Raw genomic sequence first — 27,088 nt, 5'->3', positions numbered from 1 at the left:
TGTAACTCCAGGAGAAATTGCCTGTATTTATATGAGATACAGCAGTTCATAAACGTCTTCAGCAGTTTCACAACTTGTGAGAGGGTCATGGTTGACAGCTAAGAAACAATGTAGTAGCTCACAGAGTGCTCCAAGACGGGCATGCTTGGCTTTTTGGTGTCTCCTCTAATGCATTTCCTCAACTTCAGAGACAACAATATTTCATTGAGCCAAAAAAATGAATGAATGTATGAATCTACTCCCCAAAGCTGAGGGCAGTCACCTCAGAGGAAGCAGACTGTCTGGCAATGATGTTTCTTTTCTAACATGGAGGCAGGAATTGAAACCCAGATCTCCTCCCTTCTAGGGAAAGATTCAGCTTGACCTGTCATATATCCTCTCTCTCTCCCTATGAATATTTGATTCATTGATTCATTCTATTTGAATATATTAATATGCAAAGTTGAACAGTGTTTATGGTATACATTGGCTGTACAACCTAATACTTGTACAACTCTGCTTTCTAAATTCTTCTGCCTTGTGTTGAGGTTTAGAGTACCAGAAGATCAACCTGTTGGTGGTTATGACCATGGTGGTGTCTCTGGTATTAACTTGGTGAACCAGAGTTAGTGGTTAAACTGTAATGTCCAACACTGGTTCATCGTTCTGTGTGTGTCTGTACCAAACTCTAAGTAACTGGGTCCTGCATCTACGACTATAATTCAGGTAATTATTAGTAATAACAGTTCTTCATCTTCAAAGATGGAAAAGGACTGACACATTCTTTTGCTTTCTTGTTTACTTTAAATAACAGATTTCTGCTATCTTTAAAAACAATCTTTACAGTGATAAGAAAATTAATTTATCTGTTAAAAAAACAGAATTCTCTTACAGTTGTCAATATCATACGCACCTTGTAAGGATTTCAATTGTTGAAGCTTTTTCCCTTCATAGCCTTCTGTGATTTTTCCTAATTGCTGATAGTAGTTTTGCACCAGTCTATTGATATTATTGCTGGTCCCATACACACTTTCTACAGCAGCTTCCACCAGTCTCTCCTGTATTACACAGTACAATTCACAATTCATTTTCTATGTCAAAAACTGAATTGTTTTGATCTGTCTAAAACTGAAGACTCAAACTATTTTTTTATGTGCACACAGAATTGTGAATTTTGTGCTTGAAAAATGTGGCAGACTGAGATGCTGGAAAAACACTATTTCTATTCATCCACGGAACATTTCAACATGAAAAATTACAGTAAAATCTTTCTACTGTGCCTCACCTCCATCTGGGAAGGGGCCATTCCCCTATCTGTTCAGTCTCGATAGCCCATTTTACCTGTCAACCTGACTATCAGCAAAGTAAATCAATATATGTGTAGCTCTACTACAACTTTCCATTATACAGAAAATCCAAATATTGCTTTAGAACAATTTAATTAACCTATGACGCAAGTTTTATTTTTATTTAATTATTTTTATATATGAATTAATATTAAGTTGTTAATACACAAACACTATTAATTAATCATAAAACCTTCATCAATAGATAACCATCTCCATTTCTTCCTCATTTTTGTTATTCTCTGTCATCAAGAACTCTCTCAATTTTTTTACATTCCAGGGTTTGGCTTAATAAAACCTGTTTTGGCTGCTATAGCAAGTCGCTGGAAAATACTGTACTTCTACATAAGTGTTAGTTTGTAAATACTCTGCAAGTCATCTTCACTTTTAACACAGGTTGTAACGGTTTCCTGCTGATACTTCCAGGCATAGGGTAATGCATAAATGAAATAGCCTTCCATTTTAGCAAAGTAGCTAAAAAACTCATTTTGTTTGGAAAACTGCTATTGAACATTTCCATACCTTGAAGTCCTGTCCATCATCTGAACCCTTTCTTCCAGCTTCCCGTCGGGCATGCTGCAGCAGTGTTTGCCCAATCACCTGCTCCATGTGCTGCTGAAGAAACTGAAGAGCTTCTTGGATTTCTGTGACTAGCTGCTGGTGAAATTCTAAATGGGTTTGCTGCGTTTCTTCCTTGAGCTTCTCCTCCTCTTCCAGAATGTGGGACTCCTGGTAATCAGACAAAAAGATGGCACTGACATTTAAATATGTTAGGAAAGTTAGTCAGCTTCACTTTAAAGGAAAGTGCTACACCCATTCAGAATGTTACTGTTTTAACATTTAGAATAATCTAATTTCCAGCAGAAGTTTATGTAGAGTCATTGAACACATTTGTCTTTGCAACAAAACTATTGCCTCTGTCATGATACACTAACAGCTGCATCCTGTCCCATTAGTCATTTCCAAAAGTGATGTATTCTTGAATTTGGTCTTATTTCTATTAAAAATATGAACAATCTAGGTCAAATATCACGAGTCCAGTAAGGGATAAATGTGGATGCCTTGATGTGGTGCACAGGAACAAGTCATGTTATGCACCTGGAATACTTGTACAGTTTGTGGGGTCCATCTGAGAAAAAGTTGGTACGTTGGTACTTACGGCCCTTGGGAGAGGTCATGAACATGTTTAATAGCACTTGGCACCTACATTGGCACTTGGCATTTGCGCTCTTGGCACCTACAGCATCCTGTGGCGGTGAATTCAACAGCTTATCTACACATTTCTTAATTTTCAACCAGCCATCTAATAGCTATGCTCAGTGCTCTTTACTTCTTTTATTAGAAACAAGTGAAACATTTTTCCCTATTCACACATTTTATGCCAGTTTTAAAACTTATGATCTTCCAGAAGACACTGCTTTGTTAGGCTGAAGAGTTCTAGTCTCTTGAGGACTTTGGACTATCCTTGTCACCGTTTTCTATGCTTCTTTTTAAATCCACTTTCCCTCTAGACTCTCTTCAGCACACAATAGTATACACTCACCAGCATGACCTGTTCTGTCTTGCTTGTGTACGAGTCTTCCACAAATTGCCTTCTATTGAGTTGGTGATGTCCCTCTTATATTAATATTCTCATTTAAGGCTAAATAACATTAAATTATTCTCGGGAATTTGATAGTACCTATTTGATGCCCTCTTGGAAATAAGAAATGCAAATAGAAAAAGAACCTGCTCTGCCCACGTTCACCTGTGGAAAATAATGATGTCCCTGTTAATGCAGGGTTATTCTGGTATGTCTTTATTAATAGCTCAGACATATTTTGGATGGTTTTTTTTAGACAGTCAGAATGCCATGAAACTGTTTCTCTTTTTTTTTAAGAGACCCAATGTCATGTTATCATGTCCAAGCTAGGACTCTTTAGTGTTGCTTTACATTTTATATGAAATCAACAGATAGATGTGACACTGTCTACCAGTCTAAAATTGGCACAAGCTAAAATTATGTTTAGTTCAAACCACACTGTATGTCTAAAACTCTGGTTGAGTGTCTGTAAGTCAACCTTCTCCTTAACTCCTTATACATTGGTTCTAGTTTTGAAGGTTGTTCATAACACTTTTTTCCCCCTGACTTTTCACAATTCCACACCTAATCCCTGACAAAGAATAACTTCCTTTCTATTTTGAACTTGAACATTTTTATTTTCTGAGATCTTCTATGGCTACTTCTAATGCCAGACATCGTAGCATATGAGACCTCTGGAGAAAAATCACCCTGCCACTGTACCTACCACTGCCTTCTGTAACTGCCACTGGTCCTCATCTTGGCAGGGGGAGGATCCCTTCTGCAGGGTATGTTGCTCTCTCAGTTCCTGAAGCAAGCTCTTCTTTCTGGACAGTCTCATGCAAGCCAGGGCTGCCATTCCCACTCTTCGGAGGGTTAACCTTCTGAGTACTGAACACAGCAGAAGTCGGTGCTTTTGCAATATATAGTTAACAGACCTATAAAAAGGATCATTAAACATCAATCGGCTAAGCTGCTTAGTGATTTGCCGTGCCTGTGTTCACCAAAGTCATTGCTCAAAGATGGCAAGAGTTAATATTCACTCTGTGTAAAGTCTTCTCGTACAAAGCATGCCTTGGAAAGCTGCTCAGGTGTAAAGAATGGGTAGTGCCATGATAGACTTCTAGTTCTGTCACATTGAAGTTAAATTTAAATAAAAATAGGAAGAAAATAGGTAAATAATAATCTATAATTACATAATATAAGGGTTTTTTTAATAGGAGACTTGAAATAAGATGAAAACAGAATGTAATCAGAACTACACGAAAGTTATTTCAAGAAAATCTTGGATTAACAAGGAGGCACACTTTGAAGAGGCCAGTGTTAGCTGGCAGGGCAGACATGGCTGAAGCAAGTTTGTGGTGAATTTTAAACAGGAGAGCAAATTTTGAATCTCATTGTGGACCAGGTGAGTGAAATCTCTGTGCACATTTGAGATGACATTGTTTATGCCTGTATCTAACTTACATGTATGTGTAAGGCATCATGAGCTCTCTAGATAGCAAATGTCAGGAAACACTGAAGTCAGAGAACGTAAAAATGTAAGGTTGAACTGAAAAGTAGAGCGAAAATAAAGAAGTGCAATGGCAATAATACCAATATTCCAAATAGACAAGGCTTCAAATGCTTTGATCTTTGGTAATCTGAAGACCATGGTAAATTAAGTCAGTTGATATCTTAATCAAAACAAGGCAGATAACACAGAATTGTGTTTGTTTGAGACATATCCCTATTGAAGAGATGTTTATCTGCACAAAGATGAGATAAAACTAGAAGTTCCCTTGTTGAATACAGAGAATGTAAGAGAGGAGTCATTATCATGCAAAGAGATGGTCAGTGGTATTGTAATAGCAGAAAGCAAAGGTAGAGCTGAATTGTGATGGACTGAACATTTTATCTTGAAGAATATGCAACTCCAATTTGACATACAGAGTGCAAGGAGAGACTGGTTCAAGATTAGAAATCACTCACAAACATAGGAGCAGATACACAGAAAGCACACCCTTTGACAAGTCACAGAAGACTTGATTTTTTCTGCTTTCCAGGACTCACAGTATCTCTGGGTTTTTTAATTTTTGAAACTCAGACAAAAAACTGGAGTAACTACCTCTCTGCCTGAAGATGCTCATAATTGCTGAACACTTCTTTCCACAGTGTAGTGTAAACCAGTTTTTATCTGCGCATGCAGCAGTGCAGTTTTACCCCAATGCTTACTGATAAAACCATGCTTACTCATCGCTGAGGCATCCTAGTCTGCTTACGACACCTTGAATTATCTTCTCCTGTTTCTCAGACAGGTGCTTTTGCATCACAGCCGACAGAGCATATTCCTTTATCCATAGCTAAAAGCAGGGGGAAAAAATTACAATTGTAAGATACTCTGTTTTCAGTCATTCTAGTCACCACATTAAGAAACAGGGGTTTATTTGATGTTATTTTGCTAAAATCAATCATTCCCCTCTTTCAAGAAACAAACTCATGCTGAATTAAAATTATTCTACTTAGGAGTATTTTTTTCTCAATGATCAAAGTCTTAAACAAAGCTCACTGGAAAGAAAGGGAGGCTTTGCACTGGTTTGGATCAGTCCTGAGCCATGTCTCCTACAGATTGTCCAGTTTCAGCACCAGAGGAACAAGAGAAAAAGAACTATATGGCACAAAATACTGCATCCACTCATCAGCAGGTTGCAGTAGGCTTTTTGTTTGTTTGTTCGTTGATTTTTGGTGGGTTTTTTTTCACTAGTAGAGAATGTATTTTTTATTTTCACTGAAAAAAATAAAGGTATTGTCTTCCATCACACTTTTGTGTGTAGTACACAGTGCTAATAATCAGAAATGGAGATTGAGTGATTAGGTTTATGGACTGCAAGTTTACAATCCATCAGGGTGATACTTAGATCAAAGAATTTAATCTTTATATCTTTTGATGGATTTGCCATTAGACTATAAACTTTTGGAGATATGGACTTAAGATTTTGTTTAGTGCCAGAATTTAAGGAATAATAAGCCATAAGATGAAATAATTGTAAGGCCCAAACTCTATTACTGTGAGATGAAGAGTATATTTTAGGCTACACTGGCAGGTGGATAAATGCAGGTTGCCTGCAGACATACACAGAGCCCTAAATTAAATACTCATCTCTCTGACAGCTTCACTTCCTGTTCTAGACTCATTCAGAACATGAGGAACTAAATTTTCTATTATTGCAGGCAGCAAGGTGTCACTAGATCAGTATGTCTAGCAAAAAATTAGATGTGTAAGTGCCCAATTGCTCGTGTGAGGAATTAGGAGTGGTACTGAGCCTTCCTACTGGATTTGAAAGTCTTTTCCTTGGGAAGTAGTCATCTGTGCAGGAGAGTGGCTTTATCCATGAGCACAGAATGAACTCTCCCGAGAAATGCAGAACGTCAGAAACCACATCATCTTTGCCTTCAAAATAAAAATGTATTTCTTCCTTGGATAGCACATTCTCTGTAGTATATAGAGCAACACATGTAATTGACCCCTCTCCATGCAGAATACCTTACCAAAACACATACTCCTAAGCAGGATGCCTGAGAAGGATGAGCAGGCAGTCCACAACAGGTGACAGATGGAAAGAGTGCAGCTGAGCATGAGAAGCACAGCCACAAAGTCTGTACGGCGCCAGGGAGCCCACCAGGCTGCTCTCGGAAAGAGCCACAAGATGTACCTGTGTAGCCAGACTTCAACTGATTTGAATCCAGGCGATTCTTAAAATCACAGAGCACAGCCGAGCACAGTGCCGTCTCTGACTGCATGCTGCAAGTGTCAAATTAAGGTCTATCAGGTCTCCAGGTATCATCATAACAGATGGCAAATACTTGCTTGAAGTAATAACTGTATTAGTATTCCCCTTTAGCGGCTCTGTGGATATAGCTTCCTAGTGTTTCACACCTCTCTGCATATGCCTTGTAGATCCATCGCATTGTGTATCTTAATGTCTCTTTCAGCAGGCAAAACAAGGGTTGAAAATCACCTTTCACTTTCTAGAAGTATTTCCATTTTCAATGAGAGACTGGTTGTGGCTCAGATGTGGCTTCCCATCATTTTTGGATGGATATTCATATTTTTTTTGGATATTCATTGAGAAGTTGCTTTTGAAGGGCCTGTCTGCACACTTACTGTCAAACAGCATGAGGGTATAGATCACCAAGACAGAGAAGACAGGAGACGTTTTCTGAATTACAATTGGAATGGTAAATGATATAATATTGCAGCCAAGAAAATCAAAATGTAGCATCTCTGCTGCTATCAGTATAATCTAAAAAGACACTCAGAACGATAACAAAGACAGGGATTGTAGTCATTGTTTACTTCTGAAGAAATAGCCTAGTTCTGTAGTGGTGACCAGTTTCTTTTAAAGGAAAAGGATGAGTCATGTTTTCCATTGCGAGTGCATTTAAGGTAAGCTGTATGCAAAATTTATAACAGGTCTTGTCACCTCCCTGAGACCAATGGAAAGCTGAGAATACAGCAGAATATCCTCATGGCGTAGTTATTAAACTGAACCATAGAAGTATATCAGCCATGTAAGTAGTAAGAGAACAAAGAGGAAAGGAGGGGGATTTTACGCATTTAAGATTGGATGATAAGAAGGAAGATTGATATGTGGACCAAATGCTAAACCAGTGCTTTGTCTCAAAAAGGCCATTAGGAAGATGATGAAGAAAGGAAGGATCAGCTGGGAATAAACAGAATATTGTATGCTTTATTTGAAGTAACATTTCAGCAGCCCACTGGCACGGGCTGGGAGGGCTGGATACTTTCCACCTCCAAAATACTAGAGGAATTCACACATACAGGCACAAATGCAACAGCAAAGACCCTTTGGGAATCCTAATTTGAGGCTGCTGATGTATGGCTGAAAACCAGCAAAACAGAGACAAGCATTTCATCAAGCCAGGTGGAAAGGTCAGGATTTGTGCTGCACCAATCTTTCAATGCTGGGTCAAGTTGCCAGGTGCCTCTCCAAGCTTTCCTGTTCTTGGGAATGACCTTACTTTGCTCGGAGGCAGGTCAATACAGAGTGGGGAAAATCGTGCTGCTGCACAGACTGGAACAGACCTCAGGCTCTCTGATTCCTGCATTTAGCCAGTAAAACCAGTGAGAAAAGCATGGTAAATGGGGGAGTAAAGTTCCAAGGAATGTCTGGCTTCTTGAACAGTCATTCCAATCGCTATGAAAAAACGAGTATAAAACAATGAGAAAGTGATAAAATGCACACCGTATCAAAACTGGTAAGCAGATGCCCAGTTCAGTTTTCTAGGTGTCAAGCAACGATGTGGGAATGCACAGAAATCATCTCACCCCGTTTTCACTCTGTAAGCTTCTCAGTGTTTTACTTCCTGGCAACAAGTCCATTACAAGACCTTCTGGAGCACTGCTACGCACTCTCTGGCAAAAAGGGTGAGGAATATGCCTTTTGTAGGTAACGAAACCCAGAAAATATTTTGAGTTAGACTTCACATAAAACAGCAAATTAGACCCAAGTAAGCTCATTCTTTTTTCTGGAGTTCTGTTTGACATTTTTAGCACAGATTATTCAGGAAATCGAAGGAAAGCAATTTCTCCCTAACAGCCTGTAGATGGGGTGTGATGCACACTGAATACCAAACAAGTACCTCAGCCCGGTGCAGTAGTCTGCTCCCCATAACCGCTGCCCAGGCAGGAAGGCTCATCTACAGAAATCATGAGGTAGTGGCAATGTGGGAAAATGCACAAAATTTATTTTCACTAGTCATTTATTCCCATTTGCCTCACTCACATCCTCAAGTGTATAAGGCAAAGTTAAATATGAAACTGTTTCTTTTCAATTGTAAAAGAGATTCTGTTCCCCCAAAGGACATCATATTCCAGATATGCATAAATGCTATGAAAGAGAATTTTTTTAAAAAGGCAGTTCAAGTAAATGGGAAAAATGTCTTTTTGAGCTATCTTGAAAAGTACACATAAATACCCTGGCAAAAAGCCTTCTGGTGTTAGATCCCAAGTCTGTAAAGCAGGTGACTATGTAACTCTCCGTATAGTACATTTATCAAGAGGCAAATGGAAGACATATCTCCTGCTGGAAAATGCCTGATAAATTAAAAGGCCTATCAATATGAATGTTTATTTATGGATCTTCTGTCATATTCAGCATTGTAACATCTATGGGATCTCCTAAATCACACGATCACCTGTCACAAGTGTCTGATCTTTTCTTAAGGTGGAAACCAAATGCTCCTTTTTGTAGGACGCTGCCAGCTTATTCCTCAAATGTGCATGCCACTGTGTTTATACTAGGAAAGGGCCAAGAAATGCACTTTGCATTTGAACATAACATAATGAGTTGTGTGATGCTTTTCAGACTCGTTTATACAGGAAAATCTGCCAGCCTAGCTTTGCTGGAATAGCTGTCTCCCTGCATGCTCTCTTTGGAGATACAACAGACTTCTTTTCAGTTTAGCTCAACCCACTTCCAAAAAGTCACATGCATTACAGTTAAAGGAGTTACTTAAGCTCCTGCAAAGAATATAGTCTTGAGGAATCACACAATTTCCCACTAGGAGAAACCCTTGTCTCTTCTAGGAATTAATTCCACAGAATCACTCATCCTTAGGACAGCTCTATGGGCTGCTCAGGGAATTTTTATATTGAATAAGGCCCGACTGCAGTGCTGGTGACCCAGAGACCAATGTGAGAGCTCTGTCATTGCTAAGCGAATTCCTCTACAGGTCAGTCATTAATGTTAATGATGTCAGCAAACCCTTTACTATTTTCTTCTTCAGCTAGGAAGTCATCTGCATTATGTTATGAATGCTACAATACACTGAAAGGGATAGAAAGTCAACTTTCTAATTTAAATAACCTATGCTTGGGCGTAACTGGAACATTTGAATTCACAGTGCTGCTGAAAGAGCTATTATCCAGCAACTGAGTGCTGGAGATGAACTAATCCTTTTAATTCACTGAGAAAAAATCCCAGGGTGTGGTTTCTCCACTTAATACTGTGCCCAATGATAGTAACAGAGGAATGAATAAACAGCACTTTTGGAATAAAACTTCAGACTTAAGATCTCCCTCACTGTGGAGAGTCTTCTAGCCCTTAAACTCTCTGTTTACTCTGTATACTCTCTGGCCCTGAACAATGGCTGAGGACACTGACAACAATAGGACACTGGAAGGACCAGAGCAGAGGTTCCCTAACACGTACTATTCTGAGACTAATCGTAAATTGCACACCAGAACATCCTCCTTTGACTGTGGTTTTTAATGACAGCAGACACCACCATTGTGCTTTGGGCTCCGTGCACTATGAGATATGCTTGTAGTTCACCTACTAGACCAGGCTGCTCAGGTCACTCACATACAAGGATAGGCAACTTGTGAACCCTTGGTGAACGTGAAAATGAACAGCAAACTAGAGGTTTAAGCTTGACAAGTCAGTTATTGAATCTAATCCTTCATAAAAAAGGGGCAAAATAAAAAAAGTTGCACAGCCATTGTTTCATTAACCACTGAAGGTACAGGCATGCCAAATTCAAACACTAAATGTCAGCCAGCAGTTCTAGAAAACACAAATGACTGCCCTTAACTTAAAGCATGTGAGCAGACTCACTGGCAACAGTGATCGGTCCCAAGCACATTTTAGTTTAGTTCGCTAGATATCCCTATGACACAGACAGAAGAGGAAAGCAGAATCGGTTTTCAAAATAGTTAACAGGCGAGCTACAATAACGTAAATATAAAATGGTCAGGGAGGTGTATGTTGTATAACTCCAGATTAAGGAAAACAGAGGAGAAAAAAAAGGAAATGGCTCAGAATTTCCAATGAATAACTTTTGTATTCTCAAGGGTGTTCTAAAACCACTAGTCAGCAAACCACTCTACCGAATTTAGCAGGAAGCCCAGTTTCCTGAATCACCGGGTTTTATTGAAAAACTCTAAATATAAGTGGCTGAAAAAGTTTAACACCTTACAGGAGTTTGTAATAATTAGGGACTCAATCAGTACCTTATTAACCATGTACCGGATTGTCCAGGCACTTTGGAGAATGTGTGTAGGCAAAATTATGATTTTGTCAGTGTTAAAGAACTCTGGCAACCTTTTATTTAAGAAGCTCCAATTACTCTATATGTTGCAGCACAGGCTTTTGGGAAGGGACACACCTTTGTATAGAGAAGGTCTTTCTTTGACTAAGCTGTGTTAGTCTTCAAAGCAGTATTAACAGAGACTTAGCGTTGCATGAACAAATTGAAGGTATATTTGAGTTCCAGCCCAGTGGTGAAGACACCCACCTCCACGTTTACTGTTGCTGCTTTTCTCCCCTGCTGGGCACGACCAGAGCAGGAAAGCTAGAAGTGTGTTTCTTCACCTTCTCAGAGTAAAGAGTAAGTATTACATAAAGTGTGTATCATATGTTTTCAATTATTATAGTATTAATACACAAAAATGATTAAGAAATATTTATCACTGTAAGGCCTCCTTTCTTGTAAACTGTACTTATATGTACGCTCTCAAAACAGACCAGATGAAGGTGGTTTTGAACTGTTTCTGTAGATGCTCAAGAGTTGAGGACATCAGACAGCAGCCTTGCCATCAAACAGCACTTGAACAAAAAAATGTTTATGTGCTGAAAAAGCTGTCAAACACCGTGAACAGATGTTCAGTAATTATTCTGACTCCTTTATGCAAGTCAACATGCACAGCATATATCTTGACTCCATACTGCCCATCCTGAGTCTGGACCTGGGTCTGGACCTGGGCTGTATATTTATACACAAAATGCTCCCCACAGATAAATATCCTCATAATTTTTTTCCATAACCCTTTTTTTAGACCTTAGGGTCCCACACCGTAATATGGGTCTTACTTCTTTTTCTTGCAATAGCTGTTCCTGGAAAAGTTTCCAGTGTCTCTGGTGGTGGGTCTCCCATTTCTCCAGCTGAGGGACCAAATTCTCCTGCCATTCCTCTTTCAGAAGCTCACATTCTCTTACAGAGAGGCTGGTCACAAGAGGCAGGGTCTGAAGAAACAGCTCCGTCACCAACTCCGCTAAAGCATGGGAAGCTTTAGAGTACAGCTCCTAACAGGGATAAAGAGGGACAGAGAGACACCGGTGAGAAAGTGAACACCCCAGCCCTTTGGAGCTGTTTCACTGCATGTGTCCATAATGCCAGTGGGAGTACCATGTCCCAGTGAAGACACTGGGTCAGTGACTGACCTCTAGAGCTAAAATCCAATGCCGCTAATGCTTGACTTAAAAAGACCAGGTTTTGTAGATGGTTGAGCCAAATTTTTGTTTCAAGGCACACAAGGGCATCTAATGCAATAGTGGCATAAGCACATGAGACCTTGAATCCTACCTGTTGTCCATATGCAACTCCAGTACAAAGAATATCTTGTTTTACTGATGGTGATGTGTTATAAAAGCACTTATTGTGAAAGTTGCTGTGGAAACTCCGGTGTAGCACACCACCTCATAGGCACGTTTTCAAAGGTGCTAATATGAAATGAATGAATGCAAGGAAGAAGAAAGAGTTAAAAGGGACAGTATGGCTTTTAGTTAGGCAAAATTGTCATTAGTTATGTTAATAGTTGGTGCTTCAATATATGACACTCTTCAGTGCCTGAAGGACAGAATTATTCAAATTCCTTCTGATGCAGAAGAGTTTCAAGCTTAAGAAAACAAACATCTGGTGGTTTTATTAAAACTAGTCCCATATGAGTAGTTTTCAATTGCTGAGGCTGTTTCACTCACGAGAAGAGTTTTGGTGATTTAGTCAGATGGTATCCAAGCTAAGAAGTCTGTTCAAAACACATAATTTCACTGTCAAATACACAGTGATGATTCGAGCTCTGTTTGCAAACTTGCTACAATTTGAGATAATCCCTGAGAAGGAGTGAGGGCAGGTAGCTTTCCCCAGCAGAAGAGAGAAAACAAAAACACATTCGAAAGGTCACACGGACATCGTGGTACTCCAGCAGTATGAAAAGCTATTTTTGTGTGAGTTCCACATGATCTTCCCAGTCCAAAAAGCTTTATTGCCTCCTTTGTTTTGCTTTCATTGTAAACCAGTGTTAGCCCTCCTGAAAACACTTATATTTCTTTTCCTTAAAATACAGCTAGTATTTTTAAAACTCTTCTCAGCATTCCTGTTGCAAGAACAACTGAAGTCTTCTAGCTGTTGCCTTCTTTTAAACACAGGTTTAACTACAATCTCTTAAGTCATCAAAATCTAGAACCTCTCAATAGAACATAGGGATATTTATCTAGATGTCAAAAACATTCATCTGCATCTCATAGAAATGAAAAGTTCTAGCGGACTTGTCTTTTTGGGGGACATACACTGGTATAATATTCCATTGTGTAAGAGCCCATTCCAACTGCTAGATGTAGTATAATTAAAAAAGAATATAAGATGCACAAAAAACCCCAAACGAAAGAGGATGTTAATAAATTGCAAAGTCAAGGACTCCAAAATAAAGAATGAAACTCAGAAATGAAGAATGATCAGAACTCAGGTTGCATGTGAAATCTAGTTGTGTCCCCATAATGACAAATTTGGGGCTCACGTACTGTTTCCACAGGACCTTTATCTGTTCTGTGTTTGAATTTATCAATACCCATTGAATGGATAGGTATCTTAAAAATCTTTATTTTGTATTTCTCATTTATTGTAAAATATGCAAACTGTGCACTGAATACTAAGTTATTATTTTTCTCCTAGGATCCCTCTAGGATGCTAATTATCATATTAATTAGCTGTTTTACAAACAATAAACAGCTTATCTTAACAGCTCCCTGCAGTAAGATCTTCTTATGGATAAAATCAAGGCACACTATCAAAAGTATTCACTACACCTTTGAGATAAGCTGTCTTGATTTTTCCCACTCTTACCTGTTTAAAGCACACAGGATTCTCAGAAGGCAGCTCCCACTGGCTTTGTTTAATCTCAAAGTGTTCTGAATTCTGGGCTAGAGGTTTCTGAAACTGTGTACTGGGCATAAGTATGAGAACCAGTAGTCAAAGACCCAAGAATCAGATACCTCATTTCCAGTAACACTTCTTCCATTTCTAGCGATTGCTCACAATCTGAACATGACAGTATCATTAGGGTAACATTTGCTACACAGGTGCACTCAATGCTGGAGGGTGGATCTCCCCTACTCCTTAATTATTATAGTTACCAGTTCCTGTAACAACAACAGGCAGGATCTACATCATCTTAATCATTTGTGCAGTTGTGGGCCTGGCTAATCTTGCCAACACTAATGCAAAGTGGTTTGTTTGAATTCTCTCTTCTGCTGCTATTTATTTTAAAATTCAAGTCTCCAAATTCTGGGATTTAACATAAACTCAAAGATCCTATGCTTCTAATCTCCATATCCCATACAACTTTTAAGGAACAATCACTCTATCTCTGTAAACCATCTCTTCTCTGAGCTTTGCTAGCCTTTCAGGACACGTTAATCATCCTGCCTTTACTGGGTGTTTGGGGATACAAGAATTTCTCTTGGGTCTGAAATAGTTCAGAAGCAGTCTAGAGGAGTCTGTGGCATTTCTATTGCAATCTCAAAAGATCTCGGGCAGGGTGTTAGGGAACTCTATTCTTAAACAAATAGAGTTCCTATAGCAGATAAATCACTTTGCAACACATTTTGCTGCAGAACTGATAGCATTTCCCTGGCATGCTGACAGCTCTGTATTATTATTTACTAGGAAATCTTTTGCACAGAACATAAAGAAGGTATTTTGTTACTTGCTTTCACGCTGTTTTGTTTAAAGAGCAAGTGAATAGAGTTCTGTTTACACTCCCTGCAGCTTCAAATTACGCTCACCTTTGGCACTACCAGAATGGTTACCCAGGAAAATGTGACAAGGGCCTGTTCCTACAAAATTACTCACCTACACCACCTCATTCATGTGATGGGCCAAGTTATGTTTAGATCAAAGGTGCTTAACTATTTGTTTGCAAAATATTTCATGGCACTCTGCTGAAACTGGTGTACGAAAGGGCAAGAAAGCAGGATTAGAATTCCAGGAGCCATTTTTCACATCAACATTGCCTTTAAAAATGAAAACACTGTGTGAATACATGGAGGGGAAGCAGTATGTTCTTCACATCTCACAAATGTTGCAAACTGGCATGCAAAGCAATGGGAAGCCTGGTCAGGTGCTCTAAGTCCTTGGGTCAGTGATTTTTAATGGGACTGAACACCTTCCCTTTAAGTTCTGTTAGAAATTCTCTTCTGTGCAGGACACAAATCCTACACTTGCTTGTCTCAACTGTGGTCCAGGATCACAAAATAAACCACCGTCAGTGAGGACTGTCAAAATACTAACTTCTCTTCAGTGTTTAAGGAATGACTGGCCACGGGCTTCTTTAACCTGAACACAAAACCATCCAGACATTAGACCCTAGGCAGTCCTTGGAACCCAAACCTTAACACGATAGCATGCTCTACCCAGAGGACATACCACAGGTACAATATGATGGCCACACTGTTTACTGCAGCACTTGAAAAAACGCAGTGGAATGGCCTTTTAGAATTTGATAGAGGAAATGGTACGTCTCCATTTAGGAAAGATTGCCGATGTGACTGAATTCTACCAAAGCAACTCAGGCTAACAAAATAATTCAGAACTATTTGTAGTCTAATGAACGCACTTAATCTGAAACCAATAAAGTCTGCCTGTGAACAGGGATGGTGCACTACGTATTCTAAAGCTTATTTTCCACAGGGAAACAAAGAAAAACGTTAAGAAATCCTATTGCTTCCAGGACCTTATTATTGGACAAGAAGCCCTACAAAATAGTTCTTACGAGCTTCCCGATATGCCATCTCTTGTTTTTTGAACTTTTACTTAATGAAATTTATTCAAATTGATTCCATTAATAGAATAGTTGATTGCAGTGTTGAATGAACCTGTTTGTAGTACCTGGCAGTCAAGCTCAAAGCTTTTAAAAAAATCTCCACAGAAATTCATCAAGCATAAAGAAATGCCACGGGGTATATGCAGAAATAAAATGAGCTCAGATTGAAAGGCTGAGTGCATCTGAACTTCAAACAAGGCAATGAATATGTAATTTTGTCCAAAACCAGGGGAAATACATCACTTATCAGATTTCAGTACAAAACCAAAGAACAGTATCAATGTTCTCCCCCAAACCCAAAAATGATTAAAAGGTTCCTACATGCAGATGAGAATAAAGTGAACAGTGAAATTGTTAAGCAGGAAAATGTATTTAGAAAGGCTGGTAGTATATATTAACTCCAAGAGGCAACCACACAGCTATTTGTTAACTTGTGATACAATAGCATTTCATTAAAATAATTAAATTTTCTGGTCAAAGCTGTAGAACACTCTTGCATGTATCTCCAGAAGCTCGATGGCTAGGGCACTTGCTTAGCGGGTAAGAGATTCATCTCCCAACCCATACTGTATCTTATTAAGGACAGAGATTCAATATTCAGATCATACATCCCATAAATACTCCAAATGTTCTTGGATACCACTGGCCACTAGAAGATACTTCACATTATAAACTCACACTAAATGGGGAAAGCTGACTGCATGTACTTCTTCCTCTCTTCCATGTAAAGAACTCTGGAATGCTAACTGAAAAATGAGAACAGTACCCTGCTTTTAAACATCCTAAACCCAGTAAAACAGAATGACATTGAAGTCATCCTTAGCACAAGCTAATAAAAAAAAAAAAAAGTTTGATTTCCATGCATTTAAAACAGAACTTCATTGAAATTCCAGTCCTGCCCTCTCACTGTTCTCACTGGTCCTTGATTTATTCCGAAGGCAGCTTCAATCTTCTCTTTCTGTATTCCCTTTTTTAGAAATATGCCTTTGTAGATAAGGTTATGTCCTTTACTAGATCTGACTATTAACAAATTGTGAATCCATAGAGGTAAAATACATTTTCTTACGCAGTAAGTCAAGGAGCAAACTTCAGAATGAAGGCTAACCATATGAGGCATCTTCTATCAGCTTTCACTGAAATGACCAGATCAAATTTAATCAGTGCCCAAATCCAGAAATAGACTGAGCTTGCATGGTAAGAGTTCACAAATTTAATCTATTAGATCATGCTGTCTTTCAGCCTTTTTGGGGTAAGTCACAGGGCAAAATTTTCAAAAGTAAGCATTTGAAGTGGAGGTCTCTTGATATGGATTTCCATCTGAGACAAGCTGTGGGTGATTCACCTTGAAAAGAAGCTAGCTCTTGGTACCCAAAAATGCAGCCCACACTAAGAAAAGCATCCCTAACCCTATCTCATGTTAATGAAATTACATAAGGAAAGTAATGAAAGAGTAAGTCTCTGAGAGTCTGTACTTTTTATTCTGACAAAAATAAATTTTCCCTTTTTATTAACAAAGGAAAAAAATCAAATACTTTGCTTCAACCTTACATTCATGTTTACCCACTCATAAAATGTTTATTGCCTTGCCTGTTGATAATACTCATTACTTGGTCTTTTAGTAGTTTTTAGTCTAAATTCCTTTAACTTTAGCTTTTAGTCTAAATTCCTGTGCATTTCTGTCAAATCAAATAAAAAAACATTTTGGTGAACTGCTATCAGTAAAGGGGAATTATAAATGACAGTAAATCATGTGTTTTTACAGTTTTGATGTTAAAGCTGAGGAAAAATAATGATCTTACTATGGACTATGTAATTCCTAGCTGTTAAATGATTTCCTTTGTGCAATCTGCATGTCTGTTTTGTTAATAATGAAATGTTAACCACCAACCTCTTTTCACTTTTCCTTTCCATATTGATAGAAGTAGGTAGTCCACAAAAAAAAAAAAAAGGAGAAAGAAAAGATTAAAGGTTGGTGAAGAGCTGATATGCTAAATGTGAGACAGACTTGCAAGGAGCTAGCCATTAATCTTTTCAAGAGATCATGAGAAACAGGATATATTGGGGGGGGAGTGTGCTTTTCCTGCCATGTAAAAGAAAATTATGGTAAAAACTTTGCAATTGGAAAGCTACCCAAGCCAATACAAAACTGTTACTGCGGCACAATATCCCTTGTGTATGGGATAACTGCAGACTGTGTTTATGAAAATATTAGGCTGAGCCACTCAATTACCTCTGACACCTCCTCCTTCGGTTACGATATACTGTGATAATCAAAATTACTTAGCCCATTCCTCAACTTGCACATCAAAAATTAGTTATGGAGCCTGTGTCTAGACACAGACTATTCACCGACAGTGCACTATGTTAATCCACTAGCACGGCTGAAAAGTCCTATGCTATCCTCCAAATATAACTCATTCATTCACTTCAGGCATCAACAGATTTCATTGACCTTGGTTAAATAATTTTAATTGATTTATTCATGTGTACACAAAACAAATCTACTAAATTATTCTATGCAAACACAGTCAGATTCCAGATCATTGCATTTTTACATGTTTATTCAGCAATTTGGATAATCCTTTGATGTACTGTAGCACTACAGGCTACAGTAGTGCTGGAGAGTTATATAAATCTATCTTGATAAACTCACAAACTGCTTAAAAGGGAAAAAAATGAAAAAATAATGAAGGCATAGAAATTCGAGATAGGCTTTGAAAAACACTGTGAGAACAAGGTAAGGATCTTCTCCCACAAGTGAGTGGCATTTACAGATAACTGACATCTTTTCTTCTGTCCCCAGGATATTGACTCGTTTCCTATTTGGTCACATGGTGACCTTTTTCTTATATTTTTGTATCATCTTTTGCATTGAGGTTATCCTTCTGCTTATTCATGAAACTAAGTCTGTCAGGCTTGTTTTCCTGCTTGCTGCTTGTTTATATCAGGACAAACTGAGGTAACTGTTGAAATAAGTCAATGTATTCTTGTCAGCACACAACTGATGGAGGAACTTTTATTACATGTAAGACCTTGCCAGGTCCTTTTCCCTTGAAAAAAAAAAAAAAAAGGTGTAATGGCCTTCAAATATAGCAGCTAAGGACCAGGAGCTTAGGGCAATGGCTGGGCACTTGAGCTTCTGCACTTGGTCAAGTGAATTTGCCAGAGTGCAACCCTTGGGAACTTTGTACTGGTTGTCTTCCTTGAGGATTTACTCTGGTTGGTCATCTACAGTGCAAGCTTGGATACAGAATGGATGGTTTAGAAAGCTGGTATAGGACAGAGGCACCTGTACGCGCTAAGACTCTTGCTTTGAAAGCTCCTAGTAATGGCTCCTAGCTGAAGGTATGCTTGTGAATGGGACCTAACTCTAGCTAACTCGATTTTACGCATCTCTCTGACACTGGTGCTGTTACAGTACATGAACTTACTCGATATTACTCCAAACAGTTATTTGTCTGAACCAACATGGCTGTTCTTTACCAGGATATTGGTGTTTATCTGATAAATCACAATACTGATGATGCTCCAAGGACCATGAAATCAACTTAAGAAAACAGATGGCTTGGATGTGGGGAAAAAAAACGTCCACCACCATGGTTTGGGTTCTGCTGCCATTGATCTGAAAAGCGTGGCATGATTCCTCCCAGTTCTGTGGGTTTCCAATCAAAGTCAAGATGGCAAAGTGTACACAAGCAGGAACTTGTCTAGAACCTTAAATCGTGTGAGTACTGGACAATATCAGATTGTTCAGACCAGAAGAAATATGTGATATTTCTTTAATCCTGGACTAGTAGAGAGTATGAGCTACTGGGAAGAGGTGGCGTATAGGATGCTACTGCTAAATCTCAGTTACGGAGAAACTGTGATTTAGGTTAACACTTTGCCTCCTCTTGAATTTAGATAATTAGCTCCTAGTAAGACATCTCAGTTTTATTTTCCCTAAATGCAACAGCTATTTAACTCTGTGTGTGTGAAAGCATAACGACTTTGTGCAGTTTTGCAAGGCTAATTTTCATTTGCAACAAAATAAAAACTGGGCTGAACTCTTAAATTCTAGTTCCTTCCACTCTCACTGCATTTACAAATGTATGAATGCATCTTTTTTAAACGTCTTGCCGTCCATCCTTGGATGTCTTGTAGACCACAGTCTGAGAAATATTCATCTAAGTATCTGTGGAGCACGGCAGTGTGACTTTAGAGTTTCACTCAGTTTTTTCAGTAATACTACTTAGGCTTCCATTTCTATTGGAATGATAAAAAAGCCACAGAACAGAACTCTCTACTGGTGAATTTCTTTTCTTGCCTTCTAACTTACTAACTAACTTCTAACACATGCTTGCAGTTATGAAAATATGAAGATTAAACGAACAATAGAATGTTTAACCAAATCTTTAACCTTTTCTTTGCTCATGGTAGAACAGAAACACCACAATCCAAACCCTCCAAATGAATGCAAGGCAAATGACTACCAGTTAAGCCTCAGGGAGTACACACCTTCTGGAATGACAACACGGAGCTTTGCAGTATTTGCAGATGTGCCCGAACTAGCTGGTTCTATGAACCAGCTGGTTCAAACCCAACTGGGACATAGGTCTTGTAGCACAGTGCTGACTATTGCCACGTGAGGGTTGCTAGTACTCAGCTGGTTAGTCCAACGTTTGCCTGCTTCTGTCTACTTGAGCTGCAGTCATATCACTGCACTGTGGAGTATCTCAAATCCCTGTCACCTTCCCATGGATATCTTGCCTTCCCCACTGGTAGCAGAAACATGGAGAAACTAAGTGAAGGGGAAAAGCCCCGCTGCCCCAGGAAAGGCTTCTGCTTGTCCAAGGTGCACTTCTGCTCTGAAAGTGTGGTGGAATAGAGAGAGGAGCAAAGGCATTGTGGTTGTAAGATGCATCTCCTTCCCTAATAGCAAATCTACTTTTGCTTTTATGCCCCAAGTAATGGACAACATGTGTAACTGCTGCACATTCCTCAGCTGTAGAAGTCTGAACAACTCCGTTTACCTGCAGTGGGGCTATGCTCATTTGTACTTTCTCTTCTTCCTAGCTCATGCTGCTTACGAGGTATACTCAGAAGCAGCCAGCTCTCCTAAAACAGTGTGTAGTATCTGTACTTAGGGTTAAGGGGAGAAAGTGCAGTTGTTCATTATGTTAAATGTCACAATAAAAATGTTTTATTATAGGAAAAAAAAGTGGAAATTAAGATTTGTGGACCCTCATTCAACAGATGCCAGTTGGATCACAGTACTTGCAGTTTTTCATGTCTGGCAGTGTTTGTTTGGGTCTAGGAATAAGAGAGCAGCTGTAATATGGAATATAATGGCTTAGAGCTGGGTGAATTGGCAGGGTTCAAGTTTGTGCAGCTCTCCTGGCAACATGGCAATTCTAGAAACACTTAATTCACCCAAACAAATTTGTCTTTAATGGAAAAGAAAACTTAGCTAACAGTGCTGAAAGAAACAGAATTTTCAGTGTGATCTTAGGATCACTAAAGCAGAGTACACAATAAAGGAAAGCAATATAATTTCACAAATGAGGTGGAACTGTGCAGGGTAAAAAAAAAAAATTGTTTGGTCTCCAGAGACTTCATGTGAATTCAGGAAGGGGTAGAGAAGTTAGTAACTCTGGAGAATGGACCGTGCACAGTAATACCAGCAGACATGTTGACTTTTCTTAAATTAAATAGCTTTGTACAGTTTATTTACTCTGATTCACTGGCATAGCCCTCCAAGCAAACCTTTCCTTTCTCCAAAGCAGTAGTTCTTCTCGAATATACTGTTGCTTGCACTATTTCATAAAACCATGGCGAAACTATTTGTTCTAAATACAGCAGCTTTTTTTATCAATTGTATTTGAAAAAGTGCATGTGGACTAGTGCTAATTAAGATTGTGTGGGTAACTTATCCTAATGTGATAGGGACAAGTTTCCGTAACACCCTGATCTGGTCATAATTAATCATGACAAGGATCCTGTTGAGCTGAAAGTGATTAGTTCCAGCTTAATTAAAGGTCACTGCTGGCTACAGTTTTGGGTTTCATCAGCTAGATCGTATTATCTTATTTTTTTGGTGCAGACAGAAAATAATTAAAGATGATGCAAAAGCATGAAGCATCTACATATTTTCCAAATCGGTAATATAAAGAAGTGTAAAAATAGCACTAACACCAAAGATCTCTGCTTATTTCACAGAACTAACTAGCATCAAAACAATTTATCTGAGAGGAAAAGAGATGAGAACTATTTTTGAAGACGTAGTGAAGTTAAGTAAGACTAGTATCATCCTACCATGGTGCAGAGGAGATAATTATGAAGTCTTTCTCCCGGTAGTAATGCCAGACATTGTATGCGCTCAACGTTATTGCAGCCTTGTCAGCCACCCAGGCAGCATGTTTTGTCAGACCACGTAGGTGTTTTCTGACTAACAAGAGGTCAGGAAACGTAGTGTGCTGGGAAGATAACGGAAAAGGCAAGCTAATGTGGAAGACTGTCCTGTCTACACCTCCTGATTTGCCAGTCTAGCTTGCTGGAGCTGCCATGATCTCTCCTGCAATTCCCCAATCCTCCTCCAGGCCTGACATTGCATAATGGGGTTAGAAGACCTTCAGAATTATTTTAGTAAGCGACACATATCATTAGAAGTGGCACCTTGTAGAGATCTGCAATAGTCTCTATGCTCTCGCAGTCATCCTCCTCCTCCAGTTCCCACTGTGCTTGACGATGCTTCTCTAACAGCTCATGGTAAGCCTAGAAGAAACACAACAGGCATATTCAAATAGCTGAAAAGATTCCAACAGCTTTTTGTGATCTTCTTCTTCCCTTGCCTGATCCCTTCCTGTGTCCCATCACAACAGAAAGTGTTTATCTGGAACCATGATTCAGACGGAAATGAAACTTGCCTTACCGCCTTAATTTGAGCATATCCAGTCTTAGTAAGAAGCTCCAAAGACTCAGAAATTTGGTGTTAAATAATATGTACCCAATACTGGACAACATGTGAAATTATCTGATTTGCAACTTGCTTTCCTGTGTATGAATATTCACTTCATCGTCACCAGTATTACGAGGTGCAGCACAGCCATGAGACATCATGATCAGACACCTTAGTTACAGCAGTATCACACCATAAAGGCTTTTGCACTGGCGTCCCATGGTGGTCCCTAAAAGGCTCATCTATGACGTGGTCCTGATTTGGTCCTTGGCCACAGATTTAAGAGGGATGCAACGTTTTCTTCAAGCCAGGACTGTGATGTGTTGGCAGGCTGACGTGCTGTAATGAAAGACTGAAATTCACAAAGAACATCTCATCCTATAGACTAATGAGTGGTTTTATACATAAATATTCTGTATTTTGATCTAAACTGCCAAGTTCCCTCTTACACTCCCATGGTAAAGATGGCTTTTTTTGTTAGGCATGTCAGCAGGGCTCTTCTAAAGAGCACAAAAGTGCTCATAAACTCTTCATGTACAGATCTTTCTTCTAGAGGTGGACTTTATCATTCACACTTACCATGACATTTTAGTTTACCACAGAACTGGACGTGACAATTGCTGTAACTTGTATGTCCACCAGGGGTAGGGCTGAGCAAGACTGGGTCACTATAACTGGCACTCTGGCTTGTGTGCTTCACTTGATCATTCCTGTATTCTCTGCCAGTAAAAAACAAAATGAAAATGCTCCTTTTCCAGTGGAAACATAGATGAAGGCGGCAGAATGATACAGGGACTCTAACCTTTGCTATCTAGGTCATGCTGACATATAAAAAAATCAGAGCCACAGCAACTAAATGATTACTATCCAACTTGTGTTCAGAAGAAACCGATGTGAAGAAAGTTCATTGCAAAATCCACCTTCTTAACTGGCAACCACTTAACATTCAGCAGAAAGGTCAGCTACTGCCGAGGCTGCTACCCTGTTGGTGCCAGCCCTTTGATGAGATGGAGGGGGGAAGGCAGAGAAGAAAAGTGCATTTGATGGGTACAACTCTGGGCTCACGGTGAGGATTCAGGACCAACTCCTTCACTGCTGGACTGGCTGTGAAACTATGAAACATGCTTAAATAGCTCCTCAATGCTGAGGGGACTGTTTGCACAAAATAATTACTGGATTATTTAAGTCAAATCACGAGAGGTGCAGATATATACAAATTTTTCTTATTCTTCAGAGAGTCTCCGGACTCAAGACCCCATCTATTCTGGGACAAAAGGCTCTCTCCACTGCGGCAGCAGAAAGGCTTAAATTTCTGACTTGTTTTACTGTTACTATTTGCACACATGCATTTCATAACACTAAGACGCAGTTGTGTCATATCCTGGATCATGATGGTGCAAGTTGCCCATTGCTGCTCAGCCTGTCGTAAGCAGGCTGTTAGTTCACAGTTTAACTAAGTACATTTGCTAGCTTTCTCAGGTGTACAGGACAAATCATCTCTTGCACAAAGCTGTGTGGCTCTAACTTTGCAGTGGAAAGGTCTTAATACAAAATTTCTAAGCTTTGTTTAATGAATTTGGGATGTGTCCAAGAGTTTTGAATGATGTGTAAAAGGAAAACACATTCACAAGTGCTCAACGGCTACAAAACTGTGTGACGGAATTATTTGTCTCAAGTTATCAAAAGCCAATGAGGTAAAATGTGCTCCACTGTTTTAAAGTGCTCGAAACCTTTTGTTTTGAAGTGAAGTGCTGCCACACAGGTGTTGCATACAAGAACAGTAACTGCATTATCCAATTCATACAATATAATTAAAGAACTTGGCCCTGCAGTATAAAATCACAGTGTTGAGATCAATAAATTTCGACAGTTTGCTACAGCTGGAATCTGGGTCTTCTCATACAGTAGTTTATCTAAGTTATTAAATTTCATCAAAAGTTTAATGCTGCTGGATGTAACTGCTTTAACCTTAAATTATTTCTGTTCATGAAAATTGAGGATTGATTTTTTTTTTTTTTATTTCCTAATAACTTTGGTCTGTGATTCTCAGCAGTTATAGGAGTTCTGCATTTACAGCTAAGAACTCTGATTTTGTATATACATTCTGAACAACAACAATAGAGGTCTATAGAAAATATGGCCAAGAAAACATTACTTTAATATGGCCATTGTCTACCATATTAAATTATCTATTGCAAACCTTCTCTAAGGTATCCTGTCAATGATCATAATGAGTTTTCCCTCTGCTTATATGAAATTTGATAGTCTTTGTGCCTCAGCAGCCTCACTCACATTAGATCAGTGCAGTCTGCTTTCTTCTGTAATGCAGGCCAGATACTTTCCTCCAGAGATTTCCTATATTGAACCGAACACATACTATCTAAGTAAAAGATATTTTCTACAAAACACTCAATCTAGCATTAACACCCTTTGGCGTTTTGTTCCAATGCGACAAGACCAACACTGGAGGAGAAGTCTCTAGGCAAGCCCAGGCAATAGGGGGTCTGACCCTATCCTACCCGTGCTACTGTACCCGATTCTCAGGAGGATTCCAAAATCCCTATTTTATGGGACTGGGAGAAATCTGCAATATATATGGCCTTAAAAACCAATGGAACAGTGAAAATAAGCTTTTACGTGCTCACCTTAAGAAAATCATGCACATCTTCTTTATGAAAAGTTCTACTGAGGAGATTCCCTTGTTCAGCTATCTGTCTGTGTTTGAACTCTTCCCTCTTCTTTGCATGGCACTCCAGTCGTTTCAAGATCAGGTCTTTACTTTGCTGGATACATTCTGGAATATAAACCACCGGTGATTAGATAGCACAACTCCACAGAGAGGAAGTAGCATCTGCTACTGTCACACAACATAAGCTTGCAGAAATCTGTTAGTGAGTGAAATAGGCAAGTAATTACCATGCAGGATTTCAAATTTCAAATCAAAAAGACCTGATGGTCTTTTTAGATGTGAACTTTTGCATTGTTACACGGCACTTAAATCTATCAGGTTTTTGGATCTCTGTCATCCTGCACTCTCGTTTTCACTGATGCTGCTGCTTATGCAAAGGCAGGGGTGTTAGTTCATGAAACAGATTCCCACCTGCAGCACCCCAAATCACCCCCTCCTGCTTCTGGAAGGTCCAGAAGTGGCTCATTACCTAATCGCAGATATGCAAATGCTGCTGCAAGGACAGGGGCAGTACCATATGGCAGGGAGAAAAGGTCTAGAGCAGTGCTAGTTCAGATTAGCTTGGATTGGCATGCAGCCATAACAGGCTTCCAAAGTGACTCATCCAGGAATCTGCAGCAAAAGCTGTCAAGGTCCCTCCGATTTTGTGCTAGTACTGTGAAATATTTGGGACTGAGTTCATCCCCCCTATAGTTCCAGGTGATTTATAAATTCATGAATCTATCCGGACCTTATGCTGCAGAGTGGAATTGGTGCTTTCAATGTTCTGTCTCATTGCCTGCCCACCTAAGAAGAACTTTATTCATTTACCCCACTTGCCCTGCCCCACACCTGACACAGGCAGCTAAAGGGGAATGTGAAAGAATAGTCATCTGAGGCTGCTGTTCTGCCACCACATCGAGCTGCTTTAACTACAAGAAATTATTTTGTAGAGAAACAAAAGAGTACAGAACTGTAGCACCAAGTGTGTTACTTACATGCTAATTTATTGTGCCTATTCACAGGCTGATGATGCACTGACAAAACACTTGAAAGTGCACTGAAAGTACAGCAAAGCCTGTAATAAAAATGTCATCTGAACAAATGTAACAACCGTTATTTTTAAACGCTACTTGATTCTTTACTACATCCCTGTTTGTTTCCTAGGAGCATCATCTTGCTGGCTTTGTGTTCTGCTTGTGAATTATAGGTACTATTTAATTTATGTATTTAGGAGCTCATAAGCAAGGTCAACATAGACTCTCATGTGAAAGTGCTGCAATCCAGATTTTTTTTTATTATTATTATTTTAAGCACATTTCGTTTCTAACTAAAACCAGGAGGTTGATAATGCCCTTCTGCACAGGCTGTACTAACTATAATATATAGCTATATACAACTACAAACACCTACTTTGCATACAATCAAGGCCTTGACACAGGTATTTTTGCTTTGAAACAAGAGAAACTTGACGAAAAAGGGGGGAAAACACCCACAGAAGTATGTTTATGCTTAAGAAATGTTAGTGTCTGAACCTATGCCAAGACTATGAACTAGGCAAACATCCATGAAATAATTTCTATCACAATATACATGAATTCATGAGTATCTGCAAACTGTTCACATAGTTAACTGATGTTTTTAAAGTGGAGCAAGACTGCAGCATGGGAATTCCAATCATCTTCTATGATGAAATGACTGGCTCGGTAGATGAGGG

General features: G+C 39.1%; 1 protein-coding gene across 3 annotated transcripts in view; it reads right to left on the bottom strand.

The window, feature by feature from the left end:
• Positions 1–27,088, bottom strand: part of EVC (EvC ciliary complex subunit 1) — a 53,873-nt gene that overhangs the window by 7,473 nt on the left and 19,312 nt on the right. For 2 of the 3 annotated variants that reach the window (XM_086464342.1, XM_086464343.1), the window contains exons 10-16: positions 25,349–25,497; positions 22,421–22,519; positions 11,760–11,972; positions 5,119–5,228; positions 3,614–3,824; positions 1,848–2,054; positions 893–1,037 (exon numbers count right to left, since the gene is read on the bottom strand). In XM_086464342.1, coding sequence (XP_086320468.1) covers positions 893–1,037; positions 1,848–2,054; positions 3,614–3,824; positions 5,119–5,228; positions 11,760–11,972; positions 22,421–22,519; positions 25,349–25,497 — 1,134 coding nt within the window. Of the gene's footprint in view, positions 1–137; positions 150–892; positions 1,038–1,847; positions 2,055–3,613; positions 3,825–5,118; positions 5,229–11,759; positions 11,973–22,420; positions 22,520–25,348; positions 25,498–27,088 lie in introns of all 3 variants that reach the window. The other variant, XM_086464341.1, reaches the window with a different exon arrangement.

The sequence above is a fragment of the Leptosomus discolor genome, chromosome 4 (genome assembly GCF_034619465.1).
Source record: "Leptosomus discolor isolate bLepDis1 chromosome 4, bLepDis1.hap2, whole genome shotgun sequence".
Taxonomy (NCBI): Eukaryota; Metazoa; Chordata; class Aves; order Leptosomiformes; family Leptosomidae; genus Leptosomus; species Leptosomus discolor.
The sequence above is the reverse complement of the archived record's forward strand: the minus strand, read 5'-3'. Positions and strand labels throughout refer to the sequence as shown.